A 19,470-nucleotide genomic window follows, 5' to 3' on the forward strand; every position below is an offset into this window, starting at 1 on the left:
ACTCTTTGAACTTGACTGTAAATATTGGAGGTCACTTACAAACAGATCATTATTGTGGGCTCCATATTTCCATGTCAAAATCAACTAGCAGCTTCTGCAAAGTACATTGAAGTATTGATAGTTTTCCTCAGACAAACACCACCAGGGTAGCTGACACTGATTCCACGCCCTGCTAAAGCTGTTTCATGGAAATAGCTTCATTGTTATTTGTTTGTTTTTACCATTATTTCTTCCCTTCTTCATCTGGAAATGGTTAAAAAAAAAAAAAAAAGTGTTTGTTAATCAATAACAAGAACTTAAAATGCGCAATTTTATGTTGCCCTTCATCTGTGAATACTAAATTCTGTTTTGAAATTTGGCCCTGTTTGCATTTATGTATTTATCCACAGTATGGCTACATCTCAGTCTTGCACCTGAGATACTGTGGCATATGTGACCTTATGATCTGAGGTTTCCCAAATGTCTTTTTAATTAGTTATAATTGCACAACTTGTAGCAGTGTGCAACCATGTTGACTTCATCACATATTTTGTCTTCCATGTGAATAGTTTTGGTTGCTCTGGTGGCATGTTGCTTTCCTTCCCTTCTAGTGGCATGGACCAGCCTTGGTGCTTCGTTTCCACATCCTCCAGTTGATCTGTATGCCACTGCCATATTTCTGGTCTTTTTCCTTTTTTAAACTGCTTTTTTCATACTATTTTTCTTTTTTATTTTTTTTCCAGAGCCCCCTGGAGCATTACAGCCTACCATTCAGAGCCTGGACAAGAGCTTGGCCTTGCACTTTTACAGGTACCCTTTGAATTAAAATACCTATTGTTATCCAGGGTTGATAGAAGGACGACAGCTCCAGAGGCACTTTTCTTTGTCCTCCTCTGCTGTCCTGGGAGGTGTGTTCTGGTAATGAATCTCTCTTTCTTGACCTTTACTAATTGATTGAGTTGGTGGAATCATTAGTACTATTGAAGAAATATCAAGGTTTACTTTTGTTAGCCTCAGTCACATAGTGACGGACATGTCAACATGGCAGAATCCTCTCTCAAAATAATCAGGTAGCTCCCAGTGTTTTTTCCTTCTTTATTCCCAACCTGTACTTTGGTTACGGTTTTCCAGTTCAGTAGACTCTGTTTCATAACAGAGACTTTCAGCATAAGCAATCCCTTGTAACCTTAGTGCTCCAGAGCCTTCTGTAATTTATCTGGTAACTACATATGTGCTCAAAACCAGAGGAAAGCTTAAACATCCCTGAGTCTGTCCACAACGCACTGAGCCTGATTTCAAGGTTGGAGCAGAAGATGAGTATTAAATGTTAAAATCTTTAACTTAATCTTAAAAGCTGCTAAACAAAAGGGGGAAAATCCAATATCGGAAATAATGGAAAGCATATTGTATATTGAGTAGCTTTGTGCTCAGTTAGTACAAGGAAACCAGCTGAAACCCAGGGAGACAGCAGTTATATGAGCATGGCGCTTCGTCCCCATGATCGTGCAATTCTCGAAAGGCTAGTAGAGCACTTTCAGCATTTCTTTGTGGCAAAGAAGAAATCAGTAATCAATTTCTGATGCATCAAATTAGCAACACGCTTCACTAATACTTAGTTTTAACTCCACTCAGTAGAAGGCATTTTATGTTCATCTGTTTCCAATCACCGTATTTGGCTCCAGAATAGAAATTTGCATCGCGTGGGGTCTTAAATTAACAATTATCACTGCTGGTTTTATTTTAGATTAAAGTGTTAGGTCTGAGAATATGGATGGCTAATATAGGGGTAAAAATCAGTTCCCAGAATGTTGAAATCATCCCAAAACCTATTTCTGTCAGCTGAGAAAATTCAGAATGTGAAATTCCAGATATGTTGTGGTCTGAAATTAAAAACGGCAAAGCTGTTGTAGCTGCTGCAAGGACTGACATGAGGAACATTCAAAGCTTTGTAATTGTTCTGTTTCATTTTTTGTAGTTAGAAGCTAACCTGCACCGATTCCATCATCACATTTCAGGTTTTTACCTTCATGATGCCACGCTGTATGGAATTTATTTCCACTGTCTTAGAGAACGGACTCAGTGTTTGGTGTTCATACAGATGCTCTGGGAGGTCTGTAACTGTGTGGGAGACATAGCGCACATTCTGAAGTGTGAAACATGGAATCTGTGATTTATGATAATGACAGCATTTGGTCCTGCATACAGTGACACAGCTAGCCCTCCTAAATTTTTTTGCTTTTAAAGGATGTGTGGAGACCAGTGCAGGTCAGAATCGCAGGATGGCTGAGTCTGGAAGGGACCTTTGGAGGCCATCTGGTCCAGCCCCCTGCTCAAGCAGGGCACCCAGAGCAGGCTGCCCAGATTAGTGACACTCTGGTGCTGGTGAGCAAGGGGCGTCCCCTCTGCTAGAGAGGCTGGCAGTGGCAGGGACGGCGGTCTGGCTGAGAACGGTTACCTTTATGTGGCAAGGACAGGCAGGTGAAACAGCTGGCACTGCATCTCCTCACCTGAGGCTCAGCACCTTGATTGCAGCATCCCATAATTCTTTTGGCTTAGGGGGTTTGGCCTTCGGATTTTGAAGTTCAGTTTCGCTAGATCCACCTACTCAAAGTTCGCTGCTATTCACCTCTATAAAGACATACCAATTTATCAGGGTAAAGCATTAGCCTTGAACTCAGGAGACTTGTATCCAATTTCTAGGCTGGAATCAAATTTCCTCTGTTACTCTGGGCAATCATATTCAGTCCTGTTCGGAGAATTTGTTTTGCTTACTGGAGAGAGGGGAACTATTAACATGGCCGTGTATCACAGCTGCGAGAGAAGGACAGGTATGTAGGCAATGGTGAAGTACTCTGGGGGGATACGAGTAGAGAAATAACAAGTCAGTCTATGTAAGCAGTGGTCCAAGGCACTTCTGTAGAGAGGGTCAACAGTGATCCTAGCTTCAGGACTTGCCAAGGGCAAGTCTGTTGCTTGTATTGGCACTGCAGCAGCCGACAGCACGTGAAAGCCAGCTGAAGCAGCGCCAAAAGGAAGAACTGGCTTTGCTAGGAAACCTACTGCAAACCTCTGCACTTGTTTTATGGTCTGGCAGGTGTTTCTGGTTGATTGGATTTCCTCCGTTGTTTTTCCTCCTGAAAACATACAGGGCTCAAAGGCTGGTCTCCTTCTGTCACCTCCTTCTGCTAACCTTCCTGCTGCCAGTTCCTCCTTGCCAACCCATCAGGCTCAATGGGTGACCTGTCCCAGGCATGGAGGTTGCAGGAGAGGGATGTGTCTCCTGGCTGCAGCCCTAACGTGGTCTGCACTTCTCCCCTGCACCCTTAGACATCTCTGTTCCCCATGTGGAACATAGGAGTTGAGCCAGGGGTGATGAGGAAGAGCACTTGAAGCGTGTCTTCCTTTTTTCCTGTAATCCCTCAATGTCCTTATAATCTTTTTCTTCCCAGCTCACTCTTTTGGTTCCACTATCTCTGTGCCCATCACCTATTCTCTGCTCTTTTCCTAATAACTGCATTTCTCCTCTGACTTTTCTTACCATTTCCTGCTTCTTGTGCCCGTCCCCACACTCCCAATTCCCATTTTTTTGTGTGTTTGTTTTGTTATGTTTTTTAATTGGAGATGGGATGCCTCAACCCTCCCTCTGCTGCCTCCCTCTTCACTTTATTAAATGCCCTGGTCACGATGACTCAACACAGACTTTATTTGCTTTAAGACGGTGTGATTTTTATGGTGTCTCAGAAGATGTGTTCAGGAAGAATTTCTGTCATAATTGTAACTTCATCAGGGTCCTCAGATATGCTGAAAACCATTTAATAAGAAGACCCTGGGCATTTCTGACTTCATAAATTCAGCTGTTTAAGTGCACTATTTTAGTGAAGAGTCATTACATTAAATGTCGGTAATAGGAAATGTACTCAATGTATTCTAGCAGCTACAGTAAATGCATCTGGTATAGTCTAAGGAGTTACACAAATGTGCAGTCATGCCATGCATGTACAATATAGTACTTGTGTAGGGTTATACAGCTATATCATATTGATTGCAACATCTTAGAATAACACCGAAGACCTAAATTGTATTGTGTTCCAGAGCCAAAATTGGTATGTTTAACCATGTGCTTAAACAAATCTTAAATATGCAGATGTAGAGCTATGCACTCCTTTGATTTTCTTTCTTGTCTTCCAACGCCATGTATGTTTAGAATTGAGGCTGGAAGAAAAAGGAATGAACTGTGCTGTGGTATGGGAAAATGTCCTCTTATCTAGAGAAAACATAGCTGTACCAGTCAAAAATAAAAGATACCATTCACTGAGTCACTCTGAAGGTTGCAGTGCCCTGGAACACTGTTGTAAATTGGGTGCTTAAAAAAAAACAACACCACACATGCTAAAAAAAAAAAAAAGAGAGATTTGTTTTTACTTAGTCAAAACTTTTAGAGTTTGTTTATTTAAGAAAAAATAAATGGGCACTATTTCATGTATTTAAAGTCTGAATGTTTATAAATGGTTAGCCCAGGACAATTATGGTGTAGAAATTATTTTTAAATAGCCATGCTGACCTTACTGCAGCAATATGTCATGTTACAGAAATGATGTTTAGTACAAAGACTTGACAAACAACACCCCACAGCTAATCAGCAAAGTGACTGAAAGTCCTCAGTTGTCAGAACTGGGCCACTCTGTTGTACTCCTCTGGGTGAACATTGTCATTTTTCTAATGATATTTTTTTCAGCATACCCAATTTTTAATCGCGCCTGGTGTACTACGTAGAATCACAGAATGGCTCTGGTTGGATGGGAGCTTAAAGATTATCTCACTCCAGACCCCAACTACTTTATTAAAGGTCGTCTTCTAGATTTGTAATAGAAGATATTCATTTTCTGTGTTTTAAAGGGTGAAATGGTTGTATTTGTGTATGGCGTTTACTAAAAAGAATTTTCTGTATAGTAAGGTAACAACAAGCCGTTAGACTTAGAAAGAAAATATATAACTGTGTAATCTATGTGACTTTCTGGTTTCTTACCTGTAAAAATTTGTAAGTATTATAAGAAATTCTCCATATACTTGTGCACTGTTTCTTTCAAATATGTTTTCATAAACAGTAAGAAACTTCAGAAAGAAGCTATTCAGCTTAGTTTTGAAAGTTTAAGTATTTTTAAAAGTTCTTACTAATTAAATCTCTGACTACTAAAGGAAAGGAAATTTTAAGTCTGATATATTTTTTCCATTTATAAGAGCTCGTTGTGGTATCTTTTTCACAGCATAAATTGTTAGGATTGTTTCTCTTCTGGGCTGTATTTGTTTACTCTGGATCTTCATGTACTTTAACATTTCTGGAGTTTTACAGTGTTAGTAACTGCAAGAGAATGCTTAACTGCAGCTATTTTCATTGTGGGTTTATTGTTTTTAAATAAAACATGTTTGTAGTTACGATGTTATGTTCCTTCAGTATATTTCTCATTGTGAACTGTTTTGGAAAACTTTCTCAATAAATATAGTCCAAACATGGCAACTACAGATTTCAGGGTTTGAGGCCTTTTATGACAGAGTCTGGTAAACTGTTTTTTTTCCCACAAAAATGACATAGCAGTAGCAGCTGCTGGCCATTTGTGACCATGAGATCACTGGTTACTGCACGCTTCTGAGAAATGGGAGACTGGATCAATTCCCCAGTCCCCAAACTGGGGCAAGTCCAGCTTCCAGTCCTCTTCCACCTGCCGAGGAAGAACCCGCTTGGCACTCTTGGGTGACTCTTCCTATTTCAGCTGGAGCCATCCTACTTCCTAGAAATTATTTAATTATGCTGGAGTAGGGTCATTAACCAAGTTGCCTCACCAAGTACCCTGTGTGGGCTTTGTCATTCTTTTTGTAACTTAAAGCTTGCAAATTTGTCTTTTAGTGGAAAACTTTGAACAGAAGTGCTGGATAAGGGTCTGTCTCTACGTGCATTTTGTACTAGTTTATTCATTTGCTGTGGAAGTTGACTTCCAGTCTGCACTCCAAATGAAGGAGAGGCAGAAGTGCTTCTTGTGTCATCCTGCTTATCCCCAGCTGCATTTCTGGGGCCTGCAGCATACTCAGAAGGTACCTGCTGGGTAAGGCAGTATGAACGGGCAAGGAGAGGCAAGGAAATCCCTGGTTCCTCTACAGCTTGGGAATTATCCATCTGGCTTAGTTAGCTGTGTGCGTGCCCATTAATATAAATATAGGGCTGCACCCATGCTGAGTGGCAGGTGGGAGCAGGGCATGCCCACGGGCCTGTGCCCTGAGCATCCCGCTGGGCCTACATGTGCTTGTTGCTTCCAGCCTTCTCACAGCCCCTTTCTGTGGAAGTCCGGTGTGGGAGATGGGGACGGTGTCCAGGTTTTGACCCCATTTGGTGTTAGGATCTAGATGGGGTTGGAAGAGCTCAGAAGTGATTCTCATTTTTGGCTTGAGCAAAAAATTTCTGTCAGAGGAGCAGGTGTCTCGAGTCTAAGTATCAGCTAGCCAAGAATTTATGAATACTGCTGTCACTTAAATGGTGAAAAATGAGACTACAAGTTGGAAATATTGTTAGCAAAATATATGTTCCATCCTGAGTTAATGGTAATCATTTTTTTGGTGACGCACCACTCTTCAGAAGATACCGAGCTGTTTCCCGACTACCCGATTACTGCTTATGCAGGTGACTGATGTACGGAGCCTGCCAGCCCTGCTAGCGAGGCACTGTATCTGTGTGGTAATGCTGGAACAAGGGTGCTTTTTTTGCTGTATTTTCACATTTTTGCAGATAGAAGATGCTGATTTTCCTTCTTCAGTTGCCTGTGATTTATACTGAATTTGCACTTGCACCTGATTTATGCTGAACCTGTGATGTACAGAAACCTCAGAAGTTTGGGTAGCTTAAAATAGTGCTCGCTCTCAAAATGGACTTGTTAGGAATTACCGCAGATCTGAGATGCGAATTAATATGAAGTGTTCCGTTCAAAACATTTTTCTTCAGCTTCTTAATTAAAAATGCTTTGTTGTTCGGCCTCCCTCTGTTTCCTCCCAGTGTGCAGCGATGACACACAAAGCTGGCCAATTAATTGTTTGTGTTCCACATCTGAAATGTTACTGCTAGAAAAATAAATGGTTTTCCAGGATACCAACTCCAAGCGTGGCTGTGAAGGTCAGCTGCCAGGGGCAAGGAGACCTGAGGTGCTGGCTGTTCCTGCTGATGGAGGAGAAGAAAGGAGAGTAGTAGATAGCACTGCTGCTTTAACCAGAGCAGAACGGGAGTTACTGCATCTTGCAAAAATGGGATGGTGAAAGGGGGAAATTGTTTGAAGAGGTGATGAAGGAGAGAAAATAAGGGTTCACTCTGCTTCTCTCCGAGAAGAGGGACCAAACCGCTGGGACCTGCCTTGGCATCTGATGAACTCCGAAATGCTGCGAGGCACCGGAGCCAAGTGTTCTTTAACAAAAGTGGTTGTGTTCGTTTCTAAAAGTACAGAGATGATCCTGGGCAAATTGTATGGGGGCCAGGAAACCAAAATAGAGGGCTGTGAGGTGGTTGTAAGGAGGAAGGCATAAGTTTAAATGCAGCAGTCCTGGAGAGGAGCAGAATTAAGATACTTGGGGCTTGTACTTGGGACCATTGAGACTGGCTGATGAAGGAGTGGTAAGGGTGTCACCTAAAGCTTTGCAAGGGGTTTTAGAGAAATATTCTGATAAAATATGCACTAAAGTAGAAGTATCCACAAAAAGCCAGAGCTACAAATATAATAAGTTACATTGCATTCCTTATACTTTTTAGGCCTTCTCCTGAAGTATTTTTAAATGAGAGGCTGAAATTATTTGAGAGTGCGGTATGTTGTAAGCAGCACAGGGGTCCAGAGAAAACAGAATTGATTTCCTTTCCTGCTTTTACAAACACAGCATGTAGTATCTCTCTAAATAATAAGATAAGTTGCATTTTTTGTACTATCTAGTTGGAAGAAAGGGAAATTTCATTTCTGAATTTTCTTGTGTATTTGTGCAGCTGTCTGCACCTGTTTAAAGAAATCAGAGTTTTCATGTTTGGACAGAATTTACCCAGAAGTAAGTATCACTGATAGTGGATTGTGGCTACTGGGTAAAAAAATAACGTAACAGCACTAAATTTCAGAACTAAGAAGCAGCAAAATAATTTCTGAAGACTTTTATTTCAAAGAGGCATCTCTATCCAGCTCCCCATGAGCACTGAGCATACTGTACAGAGGCAGAATGCAAGTAAAGCCACCAAGGCACTTTCCAGACATTTATACCTCTATGGATTTCCCTACAACGAAGTTGGCATTTCTCGTTATGTCAGCATCCGGTTTTAAGCCTCATAGTTTTAACTGCACGCTGAAACAGAAAGTGTGTCAAGTGATTGTAGTATTCTCTATGGAGAGTTTTATGTTACAGGAATTTTTTCTCGTACAAACTTACAGCCTGAAAGCACTTCACAGTCATGTTTAGCATGCAGCATTAATGGATGTCATTGAGTGTAATGCAAGAGCAGAGCTGAATTAGTGTAAATATCAAGCTATTGTACAGTTCACCTGTGCAAAGTAGTAGAAAATTGATGATAGTTGCAAGTGTTTAAGGGTTTTTTTGATTGAATGTAATATGTCATCAGTGCAAAGTGGTAGCCTTTTCCAAAGTTGTTATCTTTTCAATTGGTGGAAACTTCCACCAGTTTCTGGAACTGTGAGGAACAGCTGAGGGAACTGGGGTTTAGTCTGGAGAAGAGGAGGCTCAGGGGAGACCTTATTGCTCTCTACAACTACCTGAAAGGAAGCTGTGGGGAGCTGGGGGTCGGCCTCTTCTCACAGGTAACCAGTGATAGGACTAGAGGGAATGGCCTCAAGTTGTACCCGTGGAGGTTTAGGTTGGAAATGAGGAGACATTTCTTCTCAGAAAGAGCAGTCAGGCATTGGAACGGGTTGCCCAGGAAGGTGGTGGCATCACCATCCCTGGGGGTGTTCAAGGAAAGGCTGGACGTGGTGCTTGGGGACATGGCTTAGTGGGCAACATTGGTGGTAGGGGGATGGCTGGACCAGATGATCTTGGAGGTCTTTTCCAACCTTAGTGATTCTGTGATTCCCACTTCTATAATAACTGTGCCACTCCACTTTTAGGCCAGTGTACACCATATTTGTGACCTTTCCAAGGCTTTAACTCCTTGAACAGATACTGCTCTTCACTTGTTGTTCTCTGTTTCATGTTCCCAAAGGGCAGCACATTGATTAGTATTTTGGGTCATGGTAGATCTCAAAGATCTTTTAATCTCCTCATGCTTTATCTTGACAGCTAATGTTAACTGAGACCAAGTCTACACCCATGCACATGCTTATCTAAAATTGATTTCAAAAATGTAATACCTGTTGCCATTCTGGATGTGGATTATTTTATTTCAATGTAAGCCTAGTTTATTTAGACTTAGCTCGTATTTTTAAACTTATTAACATAAGATAGACATGTGAGGCTTAATGTGACAATCATCCACAGAAGAACTTAAATTCATTTCAGGCATACACATTAGTATATCCTAGTACATAGACTGTAGCAAGTTATTCTCAGTGAAGTCTTCATAGGCTTTATAGGAACTATTAACAAAGGAGCATCTTCGTAATGGGACTTTCAACTCTAAAGTGCACCTAGTCATTAGCAGAGCCTGTTATTTTTCATCTGTGTACTATGTTCCTTTGCAAACTTTGTTTTGTGATTTCCTTGAGCCCTATTGAGATCACTTGTTGATTACTTACACTTGAATTTGTGATGTTTATGGTGCATCTTGAGACTGTGGTAGTTATATTTTACCATCTGGAAAACAAAATTGACACGGGCCTTTAAATACCAAGGAAAGCAGAGGAAAGGCTGTCAACCTTTGTTATATTTATTCACTGTGCTTCATCCTACCTCCTGTACAATCCCCTCATCCACTGTCCCAGAGGGATGAATTAAGAGCATCAGCTTCAGCACGGCATTGTCGGATGAAGCTGTGTCCTCACTGAAGTCAAGAGTAAAAATTCCACTGATGTCATTTAAGCCATACTTTCACTGTTGTTTTTTGATGCTGTGCTGCAACTTGAATATTGCTAAAATATGTGATGGTTTTCAGAATAGACTTTTAGGCAAAGGCTGGCTGAAATCTGGCCAAGTTATAGGAGCTACAAGGCAACACAGGAGCAGGGAGAGAAGTGCAGTGTTTGCTGTCAGATAGCATCATTCGATTTGTGTTTAGAATGTAGTTTTAGGTATGAGAGAAAATAAACTTGATTGTTATACATTAATAAAATAATAGGTATACAAATAAATACTTGTCAGTGTGACCACTTCATAAATTTCTTTTATATTTTAAAAAATGTATATTTAATACACATGGAACTGTAATTCCAAAGTTTTTGCATAGTTTTTCTCCTACTGTGTTGACTTTAAATCAAGGGAAGAATATTTTATAGAGAATTTGTTTGTAGTTACTGTTAGTCATGTAGCTATTGCTTCTCTCAACTGTATTGTTTCCCCCTAAATCATGCAGATAGTGATTCTGTTACTTAAATGTGAATACCTGACAAACATATTGCAGACCTAAGAGTGATTAGAGCATGATGCCTAGAATGAGTAAGTGCTTTGGATCTCTGCCTTTGCCACAAAGGAATCCTGAATCAAAGTGCCTGGCTGAAAATGTAGCTTTAAAAAAAACAAAAACCCTCAACCCCTTTGTATGTTTTGTATTCTGCTGAGCAGTTCTGCAAGAGTAGCTGATGTTAGAAGAGGTCAGTTAGTATGAACTTTAAGCTTTTATCTGTGCATGCATAGTATTAAAATGAGCCATGTTTGAACGGGTGCATAAGTTTTCATTTTTTTTAAATGATCTCTTAAGTATAGTGATTTTTATATAGAAGAACAATAATGGAAATCTGGAGCAAATCGTGAAAAACACAACCCAGTCTGCAGGACGAAATGCACCTACAGAATAGACATCTGGATGTAAACAGAATAGAATAACAGGATCATCACTTAGGTCCCTAAGTATATCTCATGCATTTTCTGGGAGTGAAAATTTGCCATTGAATTTCTGTAGTGCAAAACCGGTACTGTTCTGTCCACAACAGGCAATTCAGATGGCTAAGCGATGAGTTTCTCTGGAGTTTAAGCCGCCAGAAAGCCATTTTCACCTCCGTTGCTGCAGTGATGGTTTTCACAACTGGAAACTTAAGTGGCACAATTTAGTCTTCCTAGGACTACACTGTACTGCTGCTGCTCAGCGTTTTTCATTAGTGATGAAATTTATAGGTAACAAGGCTCTTGTAGTGTCGCTGCTGTGTTTCAGGTGCCGGTGGACAGCAGAGGGGCTGATAGGCATTGCACTAGCTTTGCCGATTAGCAGCAGAATTAGGCTGCAGCCATCACAGCGCAGGCAGGAGAGGTTGTTTCATTTACACTGGTATCCATCCCACCCCTCTTTCATCCCACTTGCTTTTCTGGAGGTGTCTGGTTAATAATTTCTAGCGCTCTGAGATGAGAATACTGAATAAACTTGCCTGTGATATTTAAATGCAGTACCTCAGGAAAATTTAAACAACACACTTTAACACAATGCACTTTAATCCTTCTTTTGTAGCTGTATCTGCCTTAATTTTTACCAGTGGCCCCACAGGTAGAAAGCCTCTGTGGCTGGCCACATAACCCCCTGGCTGTTACCAGTTCTGGTAAGCATCTCTGCCCTCGGTCCCCCAGAGCCCTTTGCTTTTCTTTGTAGGGTGCCTGAAGCTCATCTCCAGTCACAGCATATTTCCAGTGACTTCGAGGAACTTGGCCCCATAAGTGCTTATGAAAAAGCACTTTTGTTCCCTCGGGTGAACATGCATGCACAGTGGGATTTTTTTCTTCTTCTTCTTCTTTCTTCCTTTTAAGTGTGGTGTTGGTGGATGCTTAGCCCTCTGAGCAATGCTGGCTGGCATCATCTAGGGCTGTCATGAGTGAGGAAGTTATTAAACCACTGAGACCTTCGATGGCAATGTCCAAGGAGGAAATGCAGAGTTGTCTCTTATTTAAGTGGTATTAACTTAGATAGGTAACATCGTTGTTATAGTATGTGGAATTATGGCTCTGAGTCTTTTTTGGTGGTGTTTTTCTTTTTTTTTTTTTTTTCCCTCCTGACAAGGCCTATGTTCTCTCATATATTAGGTTTCTGCACATGAGCATCAAGTGCACACACCGATCGGGTATTTTTACAAGCACTTAGCCGTCAAGCTCTGAGCTGGCGACGTGGAAAGATTTGATTTGTGTGTATGGAATGGAAATGTGTATGAGCAGATGCGTGCTGGAATTGCCTTCAGAGCATTTGGAGATTTGATGCTTAATTTCAAAATAGTACCGCTAAATATGTTGATTCAAATGAGGAAAGAGAGCTTTTTCTTTTTCAGAAAGACTTAGTTAAAATTCAGGAAGTCAAACTGCTGAGGAGTTAGCACTAGGATTTATAAAACAACATTGAAAGGGAAGCTTAATTAACATTTCACTACCCTTTCAATTGCACCGAATGCGTGTCTGGTTTATCACCCACCTAAATATGTTAGTTTGTATTTGAAGAATGCTTGTGACAGTGAGCCTTCAGGAGAAAGCTCAGCTTTTTTTCTGTAATCTCGTTATAGCATTTATGTATTTGATTTCCTTGCCTTGACCTTGAGTGATTTAGAGTGAATATTCAATGTATGTATCATGTATTTCTGGGAGTAAGTACTTGAGGCTGCTTTCTTTTACTCTTAATGTACCTTTAGCTGGAATTCAAGGGTTCTGTTGTGGGATGTGGGGGTGGTTTTCTTGTTGGTCCAAACAGGATCCTGATGGCATACCCTATTTTAGTAAGTTGGATGCTGCTGGATGAGCACAGGGAGCATGGCAATGTACGTGAAAGCAGGTCATCACCAGGAAGGCTGCTGCTTCGAGCACCTCAGGATGAGTGGAGAAGCAGTAGCAGCTTTTCCTTCTCTCCCTGAAGAACGCAATAGTAGCAGAAATGGGATATTAAAAAGGACAGCATAGATTAATGGGGCAGTAATAAAACAAATGAGACCCATTAGCTAAATCACTGCTTGAAAAGTAGATTCCTTGATAAGTGCCCTTCGGTGCCTCACGTGGGAAAAATAGTTACAGCACTTGTCCTGTCATCCATGCTGTTGCATTTCAGATTGTTGTGACAATCCAGTGATAGAAACGTAAAAGGATTTAAATTGAGGTAAACTTTGCTGGGAATCCGTGCTTCGTAGAAAGCTTGAACAATTGTATCCAAACGTGAACACAAGTTCTTCTCCTTCAAGCCCAGTCAGAATGTTTTACATGCTCCAAAATCTTTCTTAGAACAGAGCTTTTTTTATTTTTTAATTTTATTTGTATTTTTCCCTCTGTTTGGCCTGTAAGTTGATGACCAGAAGCTGGAAATCCTTGCTTCGTTGCTGGAGCACCCATGCTGTGGGGACCGATGTTCAAACAGGCTTCAAAGCTGCAATATGGGGCTTTAGCGAGATCTTGAAGAAAAGGTCTCTTCCAACCTTAATGGTTCTATGATTCCTACTTTGTGGTTGTTGGTTTCTTGGTAGCTTAATGATGAAGTGTGTACCCTGCAGTTAAAAAGTCACTTGTCCACAGGGTTGCTGCTTTTTAGACCAGCTCATTTTCTGGAGCTTTTAACCAAAAAAAAAAAAAAAGGAAAACACTGAACTTGTGGGATATACAGAGTATATTGCTGATCAGGAGCTTGAGAGAAAATGGGTAGAGAAATCAACTGGTCAAAGCCAAGGCTAGCAGCTCAGAAGCGCTCTTTCACCCATCTTCGGGAGGCAGATGGGTCTAACCCTCTGCCCCGCGGGTCTAACCCCCTGCCCTGCCATGCTTGGCATCCCCTGTGCTTCCCCTGTCTGCCTGCAGAAGTGGGTGGTGGCGGGGCTGGGGTTTCCTTCCCCTGCCTTCCGCAGCGCGGGCGTGCTGGGACCACGCTGGGGGTGCCGAGAGAGCGTTCCCCCCGCTGGGCCCTTGGGTGCTGGCAGAGGGGCACCCACCCAGCGCCACCTCCCCGTGCTCGCTGCGGCCTGGGAGAGGAGGGCCGGGAGAGGAGGGTCGGTCGGCTGTTGCTATCGCTCTGATGTCAGGCGCTCCTGCTAACGTGTGGTTGGTCCTTCTGCCTTTCAGATCGCTGCCTGTAGCAGAGCACAAAGGGAGCGGCGAGACTCCCACGTCTTTCAGCGAGAAGAAAGGAGGCAGCGGAGCAGACTAACGCGGGCTTGCGTCTGGTGGCCTGGCGGTACAAAGGCTGCCTTTAAAAGAGAAGCGCAGCGTTATTTAATGAGCTGTGAGATGAGGAGGCGCTGCTGCTAACGCTCAGATCCCGGGATTCATCGGCTATTCATTGTGCTTAATGTACATGTTTCTACACCGTGCATTTAGGAGATCCCAGAGAAGAATCCAAAACGGCTGCGGGGGAAAGACCACCAAACATGCCTACAGAAACACTACCGACAGGTAGCATGGTGAAGCCGGTCAGCCCTGCCGTGACTTTCACGTCCGCCGTCCCTCTCCGCATCCTGAACAAAGGACCAGACTACTTTCGCAGGCAGGCGGAGCCTAACCCCAAAAGACTGAGCGCGGTGGAGAGGCTGGAAGCCGACAAGGCCAAGTACGTCAAAAGCCAGGAGGTCATCAACGCCAAGCAGGAGCCCGTGAAGCCGGCGGTGCTGGTGAAGCCGCCGGTTTGTCCCGCGGCCAAGCGAGCGCTGGGGAGCCCCACCTTGAAAGTCTTCAGCAACAATGCCAAGACCGAGAGTGGCGTGCAGAGAGAAAACCTGAAGCTGGAGATTTTGAAGAACATCATCAACAGCTCCGAGGGCTCCAGCTCTGGTTCAGGGCACAAGCACGGTCCCCGAAACTGGCCTCCCCACAGAGCCGATTCGACGGAACTGAACCGACACTCGTTCGCCGAGTCTCTGAAGGTTTACCCCACGCAGGGCCGCAGCAGCCCACAGGAGAGCAGCTCCAACGTCAGCAGAAGGCTCCTAGATCAGTCGGCAGAGACTTTCTTGCATGTCTCTCACAGCTCCTCAGACATTAGGAAAGTAACTAGCGCAAAGCCCTTAAAAGCAATACCCTGCAGTAGTTCAGCCCCACCTCTTCCTCCAAAACCCAAAATCGCTGCCATTGCCACCCTGAAGTCCCCAGAGATCGAGGCAGTCGAGTCTGGATGCGGAGTTAGTAGAAGACCCTCCCTGCAGCGGTCAAAATCAGACTTAAGCGACAGATACTTTCGTGTCGACGCAGACGTTGAACGATTCTTTAACTACTGCGGACTGGATCCTGAAGAGCTTGAAAACCTTGGGATGGAAAACTTTGCAAGGGCTAACTCTGATATTATATCCCTCAACTTTCGCAGTGCAAGCATGATTAGCTCAGACTGTGAACAGTCTCAGGACAGCAACAGTGACCTTAGAAATGATGACAGTGCCAATGACCGTGTGCCATATGGTATTTCTGCAATTGAAAGGAATGCCAGAATCATCAAGTGGTTATATAGCATCAAGCAAGCTAGAGAGTCACAGAAAGTGTCCCATGTGTGAGAGAAAATCCACAGTAGAAAAAGCAAGGACTGTATCTTTGTCTGTGAATATTCAGTTGTGAAGGGTTGTGAAGTCTACTTGAAGTCTTGTACACTTCTCAAATCTCTTTGTGTTGCTTGTTGTGCAATGTTTCCAAGTTGCATGCCTGTCAACATGTGAACTGACCTGGCTTCCACTTGAACAATAACCAACTGCAAAGCCTGGCTAAGCATACACATTATCTGCCAAAAGTTTAAGACAAGAATCTAATTAGGGCTTCAGTATAATCAAAGTGTTTACATGGAAAGGTTATATGACTTCTTTGGTATTTATGTGGTTCCTTGTGGATTTTATATGTCACTTTTTGTCTTAATACGGATATTGTCAACTGACGTTACTGGCTTCAAAGCTGAAGTAGAATCCCTTTGGGGGGTGGGGCAAATTTGGACAAAATAAGAGGTTTAGACATACAACAATAGTCAAAGCAGCCTTATCTCTTGTAGAAAGTGGCTTATTGGCACCTGTAAAACTGTCTCTGAAAGGCAAAGGATGCTCTGTTCTTTGCTAAAATATATATCCCTACCTGTGGTGAGGGACTGTTAAGTAAAGGTTTCCGTTTCTAGATAAAGCACCCTCAGTTTTACAACTGAAGCGGTCTCGTGAATCTGCTTGACCTTTCGTAAACGAAATGAGTCTTACGTTTGGTTCGGTGTAAGTATTGTAATGATTTTGTATTACCCTGTTGGTAAAAGTTTAAAGAGGGTTGGAGTCAACAAACAAAAACGTTGAAGGTGGGGGATTTTGTGGGTTTGGTTTTAACTCTAAGATTCCTGGTCTTAAACTTTTGACAGGAATGATTAGATCCTATAGCTGATATTGAATGCCTTTATTAGTCGAACACATCATGACTACAAACTCCATGCTGTCTTTTAATTTTTTTTTGTAGACCTATTCGAACAGTTAATGAACAAAAATGGAAACACACAGCCATATCAATATAACGCCTCCTATTCAGAAGTAAATACACTCAGTAGCTGAACTATATCTGAAAATTTGTGATTATGTTGTCTTGCATATGTTATATCTAAGGCTGTGAAAGTTTGTTACAGCTCTAGAAAAGTGTAGAAACATGACAGTATGTAGCTTTCTTTTTTTTTTTTTCCTCCTTATGATGGTTAGTGCTGCAAGTCAACCTGTTACAAATCTTTTGACAATCTGTGTCTTCCCAGTGGTTTAATTAACTGTCATTTCAACTGGCAGTTGTGGTGTGGTAGCGGAGAAGTTGAAAGTACAGTGGTCTGCTTCATTATTATTGTATACATGCTTCGAAGTAAATTGCAGCACTACCTTATACTTCATCAGCTAATAGGAAACTTTTTTTATTGTGTAAATGCTGTAAGACTTTGTATATACTTCAGTTGTTATGAAATCTTTAAAAGGAAGAGTGTTATGCTAATAAATAGCTCCTGGTGCAGGTATGGTGGGTTTTTTGTTCATTTTTTGACCCCTCCCATTCTCAAACTGTATCGGGAACTCAATTTCAGTGTGTTTTAGTGCTGTAGAAGGTCTTAGTTAAATAATAGTTCCAGTAAAATAGTCCCAGTTAGGTTTTCTTCCTAAAAGTGCTTTTCAGAATACATTTTTTTTTATAAAGTAACTGTAGCAGCATGATCCATCTGAAGAACTAGAAGAGATTCTTCAGGACTCCTAAAATAGCTTGCTGCTTCTTTACCTAGCAATGTTACTGCTCCTGTTTATAGCATCTGTTCATAATGAATCACCACAGTCTTCTGAGTTATTCCTCAGCAGTGCTTATTTATATATTTGACTATTAAAGATGTTTTACAAAGTTGGGTTATACCCTTTCTGTAAGAAGTCTATAGCCCAGCTTCTTACCTATAGCCACAGTTAACGCAGGCAAGACTAACAGTAGAGCGATGCAGTCAGTTGTCGCCTGTGGAATTACCCTACATCCTTTTATAAAATTGCTTTCCAAATGATTTTTCAGTTTCAGTAGGCTACTCTATGCTTTGTACAGTTGGCTTCACAACCTAAGACTATAACATTCCTAGTTTGGTCAAAAAAAATGAGGAGATAGGCATTTCGGCTACGGGCACACTTGTGACATTTTAAGCTCCATAGCTTTCAGTTGGCATTGACATCAGGCTGGTTTTTCAAGCATATTTTTCCAATAGTAGATTCTACTCAGTTCAGTGACTATTTCGCCAAGGAAAATAATGCTGAAGGGATTAAAGCCAAGTGTAATGCAGCTGTACAGCAGTGAAATAAAGAAGTGAATACTGAAATAAAAATGCGCTCACATTGTTCTCTCTTAGCATGTTTATCATCATTCTTAAAACACTTATCTCAACTGTTGTCAGCCAGAAACATCAATAAAGAAGCCTTTGTCAGGAGAAAAATGGATTAGCGCATATGCTAGTATTCTGGACTTGTTTCCCAAGGTTTGCTCTGAAGCCGCGGTCTCTGAGAAGCCAAATTCATTTCCTTCTAATGCCACAAGGGTTTAGGCTTGTAAGCTGTCTGTAAGAGAACATTTCCTCACCCAGGCTCTTAAGAAGCACCTCTGACACAGCTCAATGAGAGTCCAACCCCACAGTCCTTGCTTCTTAAGGATAGGCATGTGAATAAGATTTTACAGGACCCAGGCTTCCTCAGTCAGCCGTACTTGCAACTCTGATGATGCTGCAGCAATAGAAATCGCAAGAAAAGATCTATTGCAGAAATTCTGCAAGGCTTTGAAGAAGCAGATAACAATTGCCTTCATTTATCACTTTATTAGCGTTCATGCAGACAGGATTTATTTATTTATAGTCTTGCTCTTACCTGTGTGTCTGTATAAAAGCCACATCATTTGGTGTCTGAGCTGGTTTTGTTTTCAAATGGGAATAACCACTTTGCCTTTGCAGGCAGGTAACAGTCATTTCCAGAGCGCCCCTTGTTTTGTGGCTGTTTTCGGAGATTCCCGAGTGCCAAGCACTGAATTTGCAGATGGCTGTAACCAACTCAAACGCCTCACCTGGGATGCATTCTGGTCTTGTTCCCGTTGCCTTCAGCAGGCGTTTACTCAGGTGCAAAATGCACGGCAAGCATCCCTGGTTAAACAGCAGCTTTTGCTGCACGACCAGCTCTTGAGGGAGATGCAGGGCTGTGCCATCCTGCGACAGCCAGGACTGAGCCCAGCACTGACAGCGCTGGCCCAAGAAGTGATGAAAAACAGCGTGTTTTCAGTGGTTAGTGTAAATTCATGTGTGTGTGTGTGCATATGTACCCAAAACAACAACAAAAACAGGACTTACGGTGGTTCTGTTACTTTGATTTGCAATGAGAGGAGGAAAATGCTGCAACAAGGTACGCTCCCAAATCTCTGCAGTTGTGCACAAAGATAAACCTTCCTCTGAGCGAAAGACAGGTAGCACAGTCTTTGAATCGGTCTTTGAACTACTTCGTTTCATAACAACGTGAAAGATTAGATACATGGGATCTGTGCTACACATTTACTCTCAATAAATTTGAGTTCGGAAATTTTGATGAATTTGGTTTCTGCTGGGGAGAATGCTGAGCTGCAAGCGCGTGCGGCATCCGAGTGACCGAGGGCTCTTGAAGGGTAAACCCCGAACGATGATGCTTTTGGCAGAAACCCCAAAATCAAAAGACACGCTCAGACAACGGGGCCAATCAGTGTTGCTGACTTATCTCTTTTTATAGCAGTTTATCCATCCGTGGAGGCCATACGCGTTTGATTCGAGCCATTCAATGCAAAACAAAGTGCTTAATGGAGCTCTGCTGCACAGAGCTGAGTGATTGCCGTCTGCCGGAGAACTGGAGAGGAGCTAAACCTCAGCACACCCTTCCCAATACCTATTGATTATGGGGTGGTAATGTTTCACGT

The 19,470-nt window shown here is 42.2% G+C and overlaps 1 protein-coding gene across 2 annotated transcripts in view; it reads left to right on the forward strand.

The window, feature by feature from the left end:
- Positions 1 to 17,038, forward strand: part of FAM110B (family with sequence similarity 110 member B) — a 108,472-nt gene extending 91,434 nt beyond the window's left edge. Inside the window, exons 4-5 of one of the 2 annotated variants that reach the window (XR_010829690.1) lie at positions 723 to 789; positions 14,164 to 14,178. Coding sequence is in view for 1 of the 2 variants with exons in the window: in XM_013185911.3 (XP_013041365.3) it covers positions 14,469 to 15,581 (1,113 nt within the window). In the remaining variant the exon portion in view is untranslated. Of the gene's footprint in view, positions 1 to 722; positions 790 to 14,163 lie in introns of both variants that reach the window. The other variant, XM_013185911.3, reaches the window with a different exon arrangement.
- The last annotated feature ends 2,432 nt before the right edge of the window (positions 17,039 to 19,470 follow it).

The sequence above is a fragment of the Anser cygnoides genome, chromosome 2 (genome assembly GCF_040182565.1).
Source record: "Anser cygnoides isolate HZ-2024a breed goose chromosome 2, Taihu_goose_T2T_genome, whole genome shotgun sequence".
Taxonomy (NCBI): domain Eukaryota; kingdom Metazoa; phylum Chordata; class Aves; order Anseriformes; family Anatidae; genus Anser; species Anser cygnoides.